The sequence below is a fragment of the Bos mutus genome, chromosome 17, assembly GCF_027580195.1.
Source record: "Bos mutus isolate GX-2022 chromosome 17, NWIPB_WYAK_1.1, whole genome shotgun sequence".
In the NCBI taxonomy this organism is placed as follows: Eukaryota; Metazoa; Chordata; class Mammalia; order Artiodactyla; family Bovidae; genus Bos; species Bos mutus.
In genome coordinates this window covers 65,242,495-65,255,276 of record NC_091633.1, presented here as the reverse complement: position 1 = coordinate 65,255,276, position 12,782 = coordinate 65,242,495, and the positions used below count along the sequence as shown (strand labels likewise).

The 12,782-nt window shown below is 35.4% G+C and overlaps 1 protein-coding gene across 4 annotated transcripts in view; it reads left to right on the top strand.

Annotated features, from left to right (window-relative positions):
* Positions 1-12,782, top strand: part of LRBA (LPS responsive beige-like anchor protein) — a 759,310-nt gene that overhangs the window by 330,953 nt on the left and 415,575 nt on the right. For all 4 annotated transcript variants that reach the window (XM_070386647.1, XM_070386648.1, XM_070386644.1 and 1 more), the window contains exon 37: positions 10,139-10,305. In XM_070386647.1, coding sequence (XP_070242748.1) covers positions 10,139-10,305 — 167 coding nt within the window. The remainder of the gene's footprint in view (positions 1-10,138; positions 10,306-12,782) is intronic.

The following is a 12,782-nucleotide window of genomic DNA, read 5'->3' as shown; positions in this document are numbered from 1 at the left end:
GTAATTGGAATGGAAAACGGACCTTCTCCAGTCCTGCAACCAATGCTGAGTTTTCTAAATTTGTTGACTTATTGATTGCAGCACTGTAAAGCATCATCTTTTAGGATTTGAAATAGCTCAGCTGGAATTCCTTCTAGTTCATTTCATACTATGAACTAGCTTTGTTCATAGCAATGCTTTCGAGGCCCACTTGACTTCACATTCCAGGATGTCTGGCATGGTGACTGACCACCTCATCGTGGTTATCTTGGTCATTAAGACCTTTTGTATGTAGTTCTGTGTATTCTTGTCACTTCTTCTTAATTGATCTCTTCTGTTTCTGTTAGGTCCTTACCGTTTATGTCCTTTATCGTGCCCATCCTTGCATGAAATGTTCCCTTGCTATCTCCAGTTTTCTTGAAGATATCTCTAGTCTTTCCTATTCTCTTGTTTTCCTCCATTTCTTTGTGTTGTTCATTTAGAAGGCTTTCTTATCTCTCCTTGCTATTCTCTGGAACTCTGCATTCAGTTTGATGTATCTTTCCCTTTCTCTCATACCTTTCACTTCTCTCCTTTCCTCTGTTACTTGTAAAGCCTCCCCAGATAACCACTTTGCCCTCTTGCATTTCTTTTCATTTGGGTTGGTTTTGGTCACCGCCTCCTGTACAGTGTTATGAATCTCCATCCATAGTTCTTCCGGCACTCTCTCCACCAGATCTAATCCCTCAAATCTATTTGTTACTTCCACTGTATAAATTTAAAGGATTTGATTTAGGTCATACCTGAATGGTCTGGTGGTTTTCCCTACTTTCTTCAATTTAAGCCTGAATTTTGCATTAAGGAGCTGATGATCTGAGACACAGTCAGCTCCAGGTATTGTGTTTGCTGGCTGTATAGAGCTTCTCCATTTGGCTGCAGAGAATATAATCAATCTGATTTCAGTACTGACCATCTGGTGGTGTCCATAATGTAGAGTTGTCTCTTGTGTTGCTATGACCAGTGATTTCTCATGACAAAACTCTGTTAGCCTTTGCCCTACTTCATTTTGTATTCCAAGGCCAAACTTACTTTCACGTCCCAGAATCTCTTGACTTTCTACTTTTGCATTCCAATCCCCTATGATGAAAAGGATGTCTTTTTTTGGTGTTAGTTCTAGAAGGTCTAGTAGGTCTTCATAGAAGCCATCAAATTCAGCTTCTTCAACATTAGTGGTTGTGGCTTAGACTTGGATTACTACGATGTTGAATAGTGTGTCTTGGAAGGGAACCGAGGTCATTCTGCCATTTTTGAGATTGTACCCAGGTACTACATTTCGAACTCTTTTGTCGTCTATGAGACTATTTCTTCTAAGGGATTCTTGCGCACAGTATTAGATACAACGATCATCCAAATTAAATCTGTCCATTCCCGTCCATTTTAGCTCACTGATTCCTAATATATCCATGTTCATTCTTGTCATCTGTTTTACCATGTGCAATTTACCATGATTTGTGGACCTAACATTCCAGGTTCCTATGCAGTATTTTCTTTATAGCATCAGATTTTACTTTCACCACCAGACATATCCACAGCTGAGCATCGTTTCCCCTTTGGCCCAGCCTCTTCATTCTTTTGGAGCGATTTCTCCAGTCTTGTCCAGTAGCATATTGGATACTTTCTGACCTGAGAGGCTCATCTTCCATTGTGGTGTCTTTTTGCCTTTTCATACTGTTCATGTGGTTCTTGAGGCAAGAATACTGCAGTAGTTGGTCATTCTGTCCTCCATTAGACCGTGCTGTGTCAGAATTCTTACTTTGACCCATCCATGTTGGGTGGCCCTACACAGGATGGCTCATAGCTGCATTGAGTTATGCAAGCCCCTTTGCCTAACAAGGCTGTGATCCATGAAGGGGAGGGTGGACTTGACTGTAAAATATTCATGTTTTCTGTCTCAATAGATAACTGCTACACTCTCTTGCAAAAGTGTGTACCTCTTCCAACATCAGTGTGTAACTGTTCATATTACTCCACATTTTCATCAACAGTTGTTTGCCACTTTTAATTTTAGCTTTCTGGGAGTTGTGTAGTGGTATGTCACTGTGTTTTATTTGGGATTTTCTTTACAAATTAAAGTGTACATCTTTTCTCCTGCTTGTTATGTATTATGTTTTTTAAAAAGAATTTTTGTGTAGTACTATTTATCTTTTACCTAGTTTCTTATTAGTTATCTCTTATTGTTTATCTACCTTACTGATTTATAGAGTGTATTGACCTGCTTGGTATATGAGCTAATTTTTTCAATATGAATATTTTAACTACTTTCTTCCCTGTTAGTGCCTTGCCTATTCATTTTTAAGAACTTCTTAAATATACTTTATTGAGTGATTTATATATAATATACTCATTTCAGGTATTCAGTTGGATGAGTTCTGACACATGTATATCTTTGTTGCTGTTATAATCAAGATATGGAAATTGTCATCTCAGAGAATCCCCTTCTGTTCCGGTGTGGTCAGTGCCACTGCACATACACACACCTGGTGGTGGTGGTGGAGTCGCTCAGTTGCGTCCAACCCTCGTGACCCCATGGCCTGTAGCCCGCCGGGCTCCTCTGTCCATGACATTCTCCAGGCAAGAATACTGGAGTGGGTTGCCATGTCCTCCTCCAGGGGATCTTCCCGACGTAGGGAAGATACTGGGTCTCCTGCATTTCAGGCAGATTCATACATATCCTAACTGTAGGCAACTGCTCATCTGGTTTCTGTTATTATAGATAGTTTGGTGTGGTATACAATTTCATATAAATTACATAATGGGTGCTCTAAGGTCTGGATTGTTTTGGTCAGCATAACATTTTTGATACTAATCCACATTGTTGTATGTGTATTGCTCTTTTGTTTTTTATATTGCGTAGCAGTACTGCTTTGTTTATCCATTCGTCTGTAGGTGTACATGGGGTAATTTCCACTGTTTGGCTCAATGATTAAAAGCATTATGGGCATTTTCATACAATTCATTTTTGTGGAAACGTCATTCATTTCGAGGAAGTACCTAGGAGCATAATTGCTGTGTGCTGTTGCAAGTTTGTATTTAGGCTTAGGAGAAACTGCCAGACTGTTTTCTAGAGTAGCTGCAGGTCTTAACAGTTCATCAGGCTAGTTAGTAGGTATGAGAGTTCCCTCTGTCCCACATCCTTGCCGGTATTTATTGTCAGTTCCTGTAATTTCAGCCCTTCTAGTGTGTATATAATGATTGAGTGTTGTGGTTTTTAGTTGAATTTCTCTGCTGACTAAGCGTTTTTTCACATACTTATTAGTCATTTGTATATATTTTGTAAAATGTCTAGTCAGATCCTTTGTTTATGGTTTTAAGTTTGTTTGTCTCTATGGCACTGTAGGAATTCTTTGTATTTTCTGTAAGGAAATCTTTTGTCAGCTATACATATGGTGAATGTTTTTTCTCATTGCCTTTTCATTTTGTTTCTTTATTCATTTCTTTCTTAATTGCAGGAAAATTGCTATACAACACTGTGTTGGTTTGTGTGGCACAACACTGCAGATCAGCCGCAGTCACACGTATGTCACGTCCTTTTTAGCTCCGCTCCCCTCCCAGCCCGCCCCTCTAGGTCATTTCAGAGTGCCGGGCCAGGCGCCCGACTTCTCATGGGGTACCTGTCCTACTCAGGGTGGTGTGTACGCGATAATGGCGCTTTCTCCATTCGTCCCACTCTTTCCTTCCCTCACTGGCCTTTTCGTTTTCTAAATGGTGACTTCTACAGGGCAGATTTTATCAGTTTCACTGAAGTCCAATTTGTCAAATTTTGTTATGGTTATGATTTTCTTTTACACTCTCCAATCTATGAATTTTAGTCTAAGTATTCTCTGCCTACTTGAAGTTCGTGAGATTTTTCTGTTTATTTTTTCTAGAAGTGCTAAAATTTTAACTTTTACATCTATATTTTTTATTCATTTTGAATTAAACATTTTGTGTGTGGTATGAGGTAAAAACAAGTTTTTTTCTTTCTTTGCTCCTTTGACAGTGGCCAGGTGTTTCCATACCAGTTGTTGAAAAGGCACTCTTTTTTCATTTCATAATCTATGCTGTCTTGATTTCTTATTTTACAGTGTGATTCAAAGAGTATAAAATTCTACAGTTTCATCTTTCCTTTGTAAATTTTTTTTTTCTTTTTTATTCAGATATATTTTAGACTCAGCTGTCAATATATCCTTAAGAAAGTCTCCTAAAGTATTAAGATTGGGTTGAATCTATAAAATCAATTTGAAAAGTATATATATTTTAAAATACTGAGATTTTAAATCTATGAACATTGTGTATATCCTCAGTTATTTTAGTCTTAGTTTCTCTTAGCAGTGTTTTATGGTTTTCATTGTGTAGACTTGAATATGTTTTTATATACTGCTAAATATTTCACGTTATTAATGGTATTGTTAATTGTTTTTGAGTTGATTATTGCCAGCATGTAGGTACATAATTAACTTTTAGTATATTGACCTTTTATCTAAGAAACTTGTATTATATATTCTAGTAGTTTTTTCTTAGAACGCTCAGAATTATAACATAGGGGAACACATATACAAATGAAGAATCTGTTAGTCTTTCCTTTTCAGACTGTCTTTTTGCTTACTTGTTTATTTTTTGTCTCTGCTGGTTAAGATCTCTTTTACCATATTGAATAGAAGTTATGAGAGAGGACATAGCACTTTATTTCCAGTTTTAGTTGAATAATTTTTATAGATGTCCTTCCTAAGGTTTAGGAAGTCTCTTTGTATTCCTGGTTTGTGGAGTACTTGTTATTTAATTAATTAATTTATTTTCATGAAAGGGTTTTGAATGTTAATTATTTATTTAATTAATTGCTTTAAAAAATTTAGATGATGTGTTTTTCTCCCTTTTTTTCTGTTTTATGGTGAATTATGCTGATTTATATTTAAATATTAAGTCAACTTTGCATTCCATACATATACTCTACTTCATCATGATATATAGTCTGTTTTATAGATAGCTGATTAGTAGTATTTTGTTGAGTTTTTGTGTTTATTTATGCAAATTATGTTACTTAGTTTTCTGTTCCTTTAATGCAAAATTAGTTGGAGTGTATTCCTTAGCCTCTGTCATCTGAGTTTAAGATTTGTATTATTTCTTCCTTAAATATTTAATATTTTCTAATATATTTAAAAGTATAAATTTTACTTTAAATGCTGTTTTATCCAGTTTCCACAATTTTTTCTAATTTTCCTTGTGATATCATTTTTGATCCATATTTTTTTATTTGGAGATGAATTGTTTAATTTCCAATTATTTTGGATTTTTTGAGTTTTTTTCCACCTTTTATATTCAGGTAAAGAATCAAAAGGACCTCTAGATTTCCGTATATTTTCCTCTGCATGAGTATCTCTTCTCTAATAGTTTGTCTTTCAAATTTCCCTCTTACTTTCTCAATAGACATCTTTAAACTTGTTTCACATATAAAAGCTAGAGGAAAAGTGTATTTTCCAGCCCTTGAAAATGTCTTGAGGCTATTTGGGTAGTAGTGTATAATCTAGTATATCTGGCAAATAGAGTGTAGATAGACAGTAATGTAAAAGATAATATTCCACTTTATAGACAGATACACATTCACAGGTCTAGGCAGTAAAATTTGGTTCTAATTTTTCAATATTTTAAACAATTATATATTTTTTGAGGATGGGATATATACATATATCTATGTCATTCCAAAGCAAATTTTTCTAGAAATAATTCTGGGACTTCTCATAAAAGGACAGAAGATTATTTCACGAGCTGAGTTGTGAGCAAATAAAGATCTACATTAGGGCTGTGATGAGTGGTTAGAGGTTTGGCTGGAAATGATGGGATATGATGTGAGGGAAATTGAAAAGTCACAGATGACAGAAATAGGAAACCGTTCCCTTTTCAGTGTAACAGCATGTTTCGGATAAAGATGGTAGGTTGTACGTTTTAAATTTTAGGTACTTATTGAATGGTTGGAGACTGTCCTACAGATAGAAATGTGGGATCTGAATTTGGGAAAACAGCTGAGTCAGACGTGAAAAACTTGACAGCTACATCTAAATTGATAATAGCAGATGATGGTGGGAGTGGGTGATATTGCCAAGGGACATATGACAAAGCCTTGAGAAAATGCGAGCATCCTGGGAGATAATGAAGAGAAAGTCTGACCACCAGAAAGGTCATCAGAGTGATGGCAGGAGCATAATAGAGAAATCTGCTTGATTTTAAGTTCATTCCTCTCTGGGCTTTCATACAAAGGACAGATAGTAAACTTAGAGACATAACATCTGAAAGGAAAGGCTAAATGTGATATTGTCTTTACTTCTTTATTTAAAGATCCAGAACAGTTATTTGAATTACAATTGATCAGTCTAAATTGCTTCTCTCTTCAGTTAAGTGAATTTTTTAAGAACTAGATTTATCTTATGTTTTATTAATTCTATATTAATACATTAATAGATTTCTTTAGCAATGATCAAATTCATTCAAATATATTTGAATTAGTTCCCAGGATGCTTTTTTCTGTTTTTTTTATTTTATGATTCAGGTTGGACAGGAGGGTCATTGTTGTGATGCTATATTACTTAGTTCATGTGTTGCTTAAAGTAGGAAAACAGAAACGTTTATGTGAAGTAAAATTGAATGAAAGTCCTAGATGTGGTGGGCTTCCCAAGTGGTGCTCGTGGCAAAGAACCCTCCTGCTAATGCAGGAGGCGCAAGAGACTTGGGTTCAATCCCTGGGCTGGAAAGATGCCCTGGAGAAGGAAATGGTAACCCACTCAGTATTCTTGCCTGGAGAATCCCATGGACAGAGGAGCCTGGTGGGCTATAGACCACAGGGTCCAGAGTCGAATGCAACTGAAGTAATTTAGCAGGCACACACTAGACCTGGCCCTTGATTTTATTGATAGATGGTACATTTTGGTAAGGTCTTTTGGGATACCTCCACTTAATCCTTAAACACAAGCGCACGCACGCACACACACACACACACACACACTCCTTCAATAAGTAACATGTGTTTGATCTTCAGGCAAATATTCCTCATCCGTACTTGACTTTGAATGATATGTCATATGTTGAATATGTTATTGGTTTTTTAATAAGAATGTGTTCATCTTTAAAATTGCATTTTAAAGATGCTTTTAAGAATAGATGCAAGTTCATTATATCATTACAAAACATTCTTGTTTGGTTTCCTTTTATCATGTTTTAAGGTTAGATGTGACTCTAATGTTCCACAATGAGACAGAGATTGATAATCAGGAGAGAATAGCCCTTTAATGTGATTTATATCTATAGATTTTATGTCAGATATGAAAAGTTGCTGTTTATATTATAAAGGAGGATCCATTAAAGAGCACTTTAAACCATTTTACTATTTAACTTACTACCTTGGACTCTTTTTAGAATTCTGCCTTTTTAAGCAAACTTTAGTTGCTTACCAAATGTTTTGAAGAATATGATTTGATAAAGTTAAACTGGTAAATGCATACAGGTAGCCTATTTAATAATGTATTTTTGGGTAATTTTGGTACATTTAATATGAAGGTATCTGGTGTTTCAGGGGAGTATTCAAACCAATTATTTTTGAATTTCCATCACTAATTTTAATTCCCTGTTATGATCAGGTGAGGTTAGATAAAGGCACACGGTGCATACATTAGGGGGTGTTTAAGCTGTACAAATTCTGACAGTGTCTACCATTTGGTCCTGGTGGCTTCAGTGTATGGTTGACTTAGATGTGAAGTAGCCTACAGAGTGCTGCCTATTCTGGAATGAATCTCTGAAAATATCACATAGTAGTTGACCTTTTTGTTAGCAATGGAATAATTCCCTAGCTATCTTCACTTAAACTGCTCCCTTCAAGTATTTCTTAATCATATTTTCTTTTCTTTGCTCAAATCATAATGTTGACAAACTGAACTATCTTGGGGTTTGTTTGGCTCAGGCTTTCATTTTTTAACATGATATCTGGCATTTGCCTGTGTGCGTATGTTCATTCGCTTCAGTCCTGTCCGACTCTTTGCTACTCTATGGACTGTAGCCCTCCAGGCTTCTCTATCCATGGGATTGCCTAGGCAAAAATACTGGAGTGGGTTGCCATTCCCTTTTCTAGGAGATTTTCCTGACTCAGGGGTTGAATCCGTGTCTCCTGCATTGCAGGTGGATTCTTTACCTCTGAGCCACTGGAGAAGCCTGGCATTTGCCTGTAGTATTTTATAAATGAATCTTGTTTCTAACATAATTTATTTTTTCCATATCAGTGTTTAGGTAAAAGAAGTACTTTCCTTTTAACAATATACAGAAACTAACTTCCTAGAGATTGGCCAAAATCTTTTAAGTGTACAATCCTTAGAGGTAATATAATCTTCTCATTTTGCAGGTGGGAGGACAGTTAGACCCAGCAAAGTCAAGTGAGTTAGTTGCCCAAGACTGATAAGAGACTCTGCCAAAGATGATGCTTTTGTCTGGTTTTTGATTTGTTTCCCAGTCTTATGCCTATTCATATGTATAAACTTATTTATATATATTATATTACTTGTCTGAAAGGGATTTTGCATCTGCAAATTTTGGTATCCGTGGGGGTCCTGGAACCTTGCCCCTTTCCCCCCACCCCCTCATGATAGCAGGAGACGACTGTACTTTTATTCCCAATTCCCTTCTCACAGTCTAGAATGGGGATTCTCCAGGGCACAGGCTATCAAGCTGATTCAGCCTTTGATCTCAGTAGCCTAGTGTTCTGTACAAACTGAGAGATATTTGATTATTTATGCATTTGCATAAACACTGTATCATTTAGGTTGCTTGTGGTATTAGGAACAGAAAACCCAGTTCGTACTGGACTTCAGTGAATGAACAGGAGCTTATAGGTTCTTGTAAAAAATTAAAAAAAAAAAAGTCTCACAGAAAGTTTAATTTAAAGGTAGGCTGGTCTTTGGTTGATCCACAAGTTCATGATTCCATTCAGAGTAAGCTAGTTTGTAATTCGCATACCTCCGCTCCCTGTGGGTATTGTCCTCCTCCTCAGGCTTGCTTCTCTTCTGGCACAGAAAGAGCTCTCCTGGAACCATTACTTCCTCTTTTACACTCCAAGAGAAAGGAATGAACTATCTAACTAAACTGACCTTTTAACTAACAAGTTTACATTAATCATTATTTTTTTTAATTTTAAACAATTAGGTAGTATAGCATCTTAAACATGATACCACAAGTATCAGAATTCCAAAAGAGAAATAAGCATCATGGAAACTAGTGGTTGTGTTGTATCTGATTATTGCTAAAGAATCCTAAATTTGTTTTGGCAAAATTGATGTCTAAGAAAGTACTTTTCAAACTTTAATTTAGAAATCACCTGGAGATCTCATTAAAATCCAAGTTTTGATTTAGTTGGTGTGGAGTGGGACCTATAATTCTGCACTTTTAATAAGTTCCTAGGTTATTCTAGTGCTGGTGGTCCATTTTGCATAGCCAAGGTTTAAAAGACCACACTGTTTCTGGCATTTTCTAAAGGTGTTGAGAACTAGCTCAGTTTACTACTGCAAACCACCAGCATCTCTTTTCTGGACCTGTGCAGTAGCCTGATTACCAGTCTCCCTCAAGCCTCTTGTTCCTCTGTAATTCATTCTCTAAATGAAGCTATGTTGATCATTTTCATATGTAAATCAGTCGCATCATTCCCTTGATTAACCTACTGGTAACCCATTGGGTTAGAATAGAATCTAAGCTCCTTATCATAACTGCACAGTTACTAAATGATGCAACCCCTGCCTGCCTCCCTCTCCAGTCTCTTTTCATACCATTCTTCTCTTTGTTCACTTTGCTTTAGTTCTTTGTAACCTCCCTTCATGCTGCTTGTAATGTGGACCCCGCATTTTCTGGCTTCTTCTCTTTATTCAGGTCTCTGCTTAGATATTAACCGTTTCTGAGTGTACCTTATGAATGACTACAGAGAAATAAGTTCTTGAGGGATTGTCATAATGAGACAATAGATCACCAACTCTGCTCAGTTCAGTTCATGAGCAATGTAAAAGTCACTTTAAAGTTTTGTTTGGTTCTGTTCATATTAGAGATTGTTTCATCATGCAATTAAAGGGGTTTTCCCCCATATTTTTATATTAATAGATGTTTCTTTTTCCTGTCCAAGTCACTATGTGCCCAGTATTCAGCAGACAAACGAGAAGATGAGAAGATGTGTGATCATTTGATAAGAGCAGCTAAATATCGAGACCATGTGACAGCAACTCAACTAATCCAGAAAATTATCAACATTCTCACAGACAAGCATGGAGCCTGGGGAAATTCTGCAGTGAGGTAAAGAGATACCTTTAGGATTTGGCCACTGATTTTCTGTGGAAGGCCTAGGTTAAGATAAATGGCTTTGATCAAATGGATATGATCAAGACCAGATGAAGAACAGAGTAATTTAATTTTGTAATTTATCTTCTACTATGAATTTAAAGCAAAGGGGAAGGAGAAAATCAGTATGGGTATAGTTGTGGATTTTTATGGATATTTCGGTTTCCTTCAACTACTCAAAGGAATAGTTGCTCATATATTTGTTCATTTTGAAGTGAACTGTTAAGGGAAGTTGTTGGTTTAAATTATTTTACTTGCAGCACTTATATCTGAATTTATACAAGTACAGTATTTTATTTGAAGAAACAATTCCCTATTTACACTTTTTAGTTTTTAGCATATAAATTTGAAAATGTAATATGTGTTGTCTTGTTGAGTTTTTGTTGCAGATTACTGGGCTATGATGACACAATACCAGCTTTAACATTTTATTTACTATATCTACCTCCTTTTCAGATTACCAAACTGAACAAGCAGTTTTTAGTTCTTATTTTAGAAACAAAATATTTAAATTACTTTCTCAGACTAAGGAACTTAGATAAGTCATAAAATTTAATCTTTTTGGAATATTATATTCTACAAGTTTTAGGAACATGTTTTGACTCATTTAAGTAATGTTAATGAAAAAGTTATTTCCCACTAGAAACACATTTTTTAGTTCCTCATTTCTGCATAACTTTTTCTGGAAGACAACAACAAAGGAAAATAGTAAATAGCTTGTGTATTATGGATAGGTGTAACTGGCTTCTGCTTGTGTTTCAAGCAATTTATGTGTTTAGCAAAGTCTAGTTTAAAGATTTTCCAGTAAATAGAAAATGATTTTAGCTTTTTTTAAGCTGAACTTTACAAACTAGTTGAGTTGAAACCTATCTGTTTTGGGATGTTTTTGAGTACAAGTATTTGCTAATATAGAGAAGATATGTTTCGTCATGCTTATCTTGAAAAATACTTAAATAAAATGAATCTCGTTTCCTGGCATATCATTTTTGATGTTCAGAAGACAAACAGGTCGAGACAAAAGGACTGAGTAAAGGCAGAAACCGTGTTTGTTTGTTTGTTTTAATCGTATTCCAGCTGATCTCAGCTGCAAGAGTGGTCATGGGCATGACATGAATTACTGGGTCAGAGCTCTCTAGTGCCTTGTCTTGCAGCATATAAAAGTCCGAGGGTGTGTATATGGAGGGGGACTGAGGAAGAGGAGTTCTGTTGAAGGTTTTAGAGTTTCATTATACTTTAATATAACAGATGTGTTATAGTCATTTCGACACCAGGTTGTATATATATTAGGAGATTACTTTGATGTGTACTGGTTGGCACATATTGGGAGCTCAATATGTGTTTGTTACTTTTTTTTTTAGGCTTAAATTTTTTTCTTTAACATAAAGAAAGTTTTGAAATTTTAAAATGAAAATGTTTAGGCAACTTACACCAAATGGGTCTTTTTTACGACATCGGAATTCTTTCTAGCGATAGCTGTATCTTTGTATAGCATAGCACACTTGAAACATTTCAAAAACATGAAAGCATTTTTTTTCTGAAGTGATTTTTGTGTAGTAGAATATCTTGGAGAACTAAATGGACTGTGAAGTATATTTGTCTATAAGTAATTAGTGTTTCTGTAATAGAGTTATTCAAAGGCTTCAAGTCTATTATTCTATAGAGCAAGGAAAAAATGGAAGAAAATTCTGAAATTTTAATGTTTCCCCAAATTGACAGAACATTTTTTACTTTTTTGCTCCCAAATGGAAACAGCTGTCAAACTGCTTGCTTTTAAATGCATACATTTTTAATTAAGAGCAACAACAAAGGATGCATCATTGAAAGGAAAATTAATATTAGTATTGATAATTTTTCTGTATAAATCTCATAACTTACTTAGATTTTATTAAAAACAGTGCTGTAGCAAAAGCACATTGTGCCTCCACGCTGATATTTTTGTCATTATATTTAGTTCCGTGTCACATTCGACTGTTACTTATTTAGAACACCTGGTTACTCCCTAATGCCTTTAATACAGTTATCTTAAGATAGTCCTTTTCAGTATTAATCGCACTTAGAGTGCATTTGTAGACCTTGGTGTCCTTTTTTAGGTAGCTGTGTAAGAAGACAGGTGATAAAACGTAGGCTGGCTTACAGTTCTTTGACAGTGGGTAACTATTCTGATTTCCCTTGTATGAGGCTTGCATAATCAGCTTGTAAATTATGGACATGGTTGTAATAAATGAGACTAACAGAGTGTACTTTGTTCTTTACTTAGCATAATTCTAGAAAACATAAATGGCTTTAGAGAGAAATCAGAGTCATACTGTAGCTATAATGCATTTAACTCTCCTAAGCCTGTTAAAAGAAATATGCACAATGAGCAAAATTCTAGTAAAGAGGATTAAATTATTTTAAGTATAATTTCTTTGTGTTTTATCTTAAGAATTATA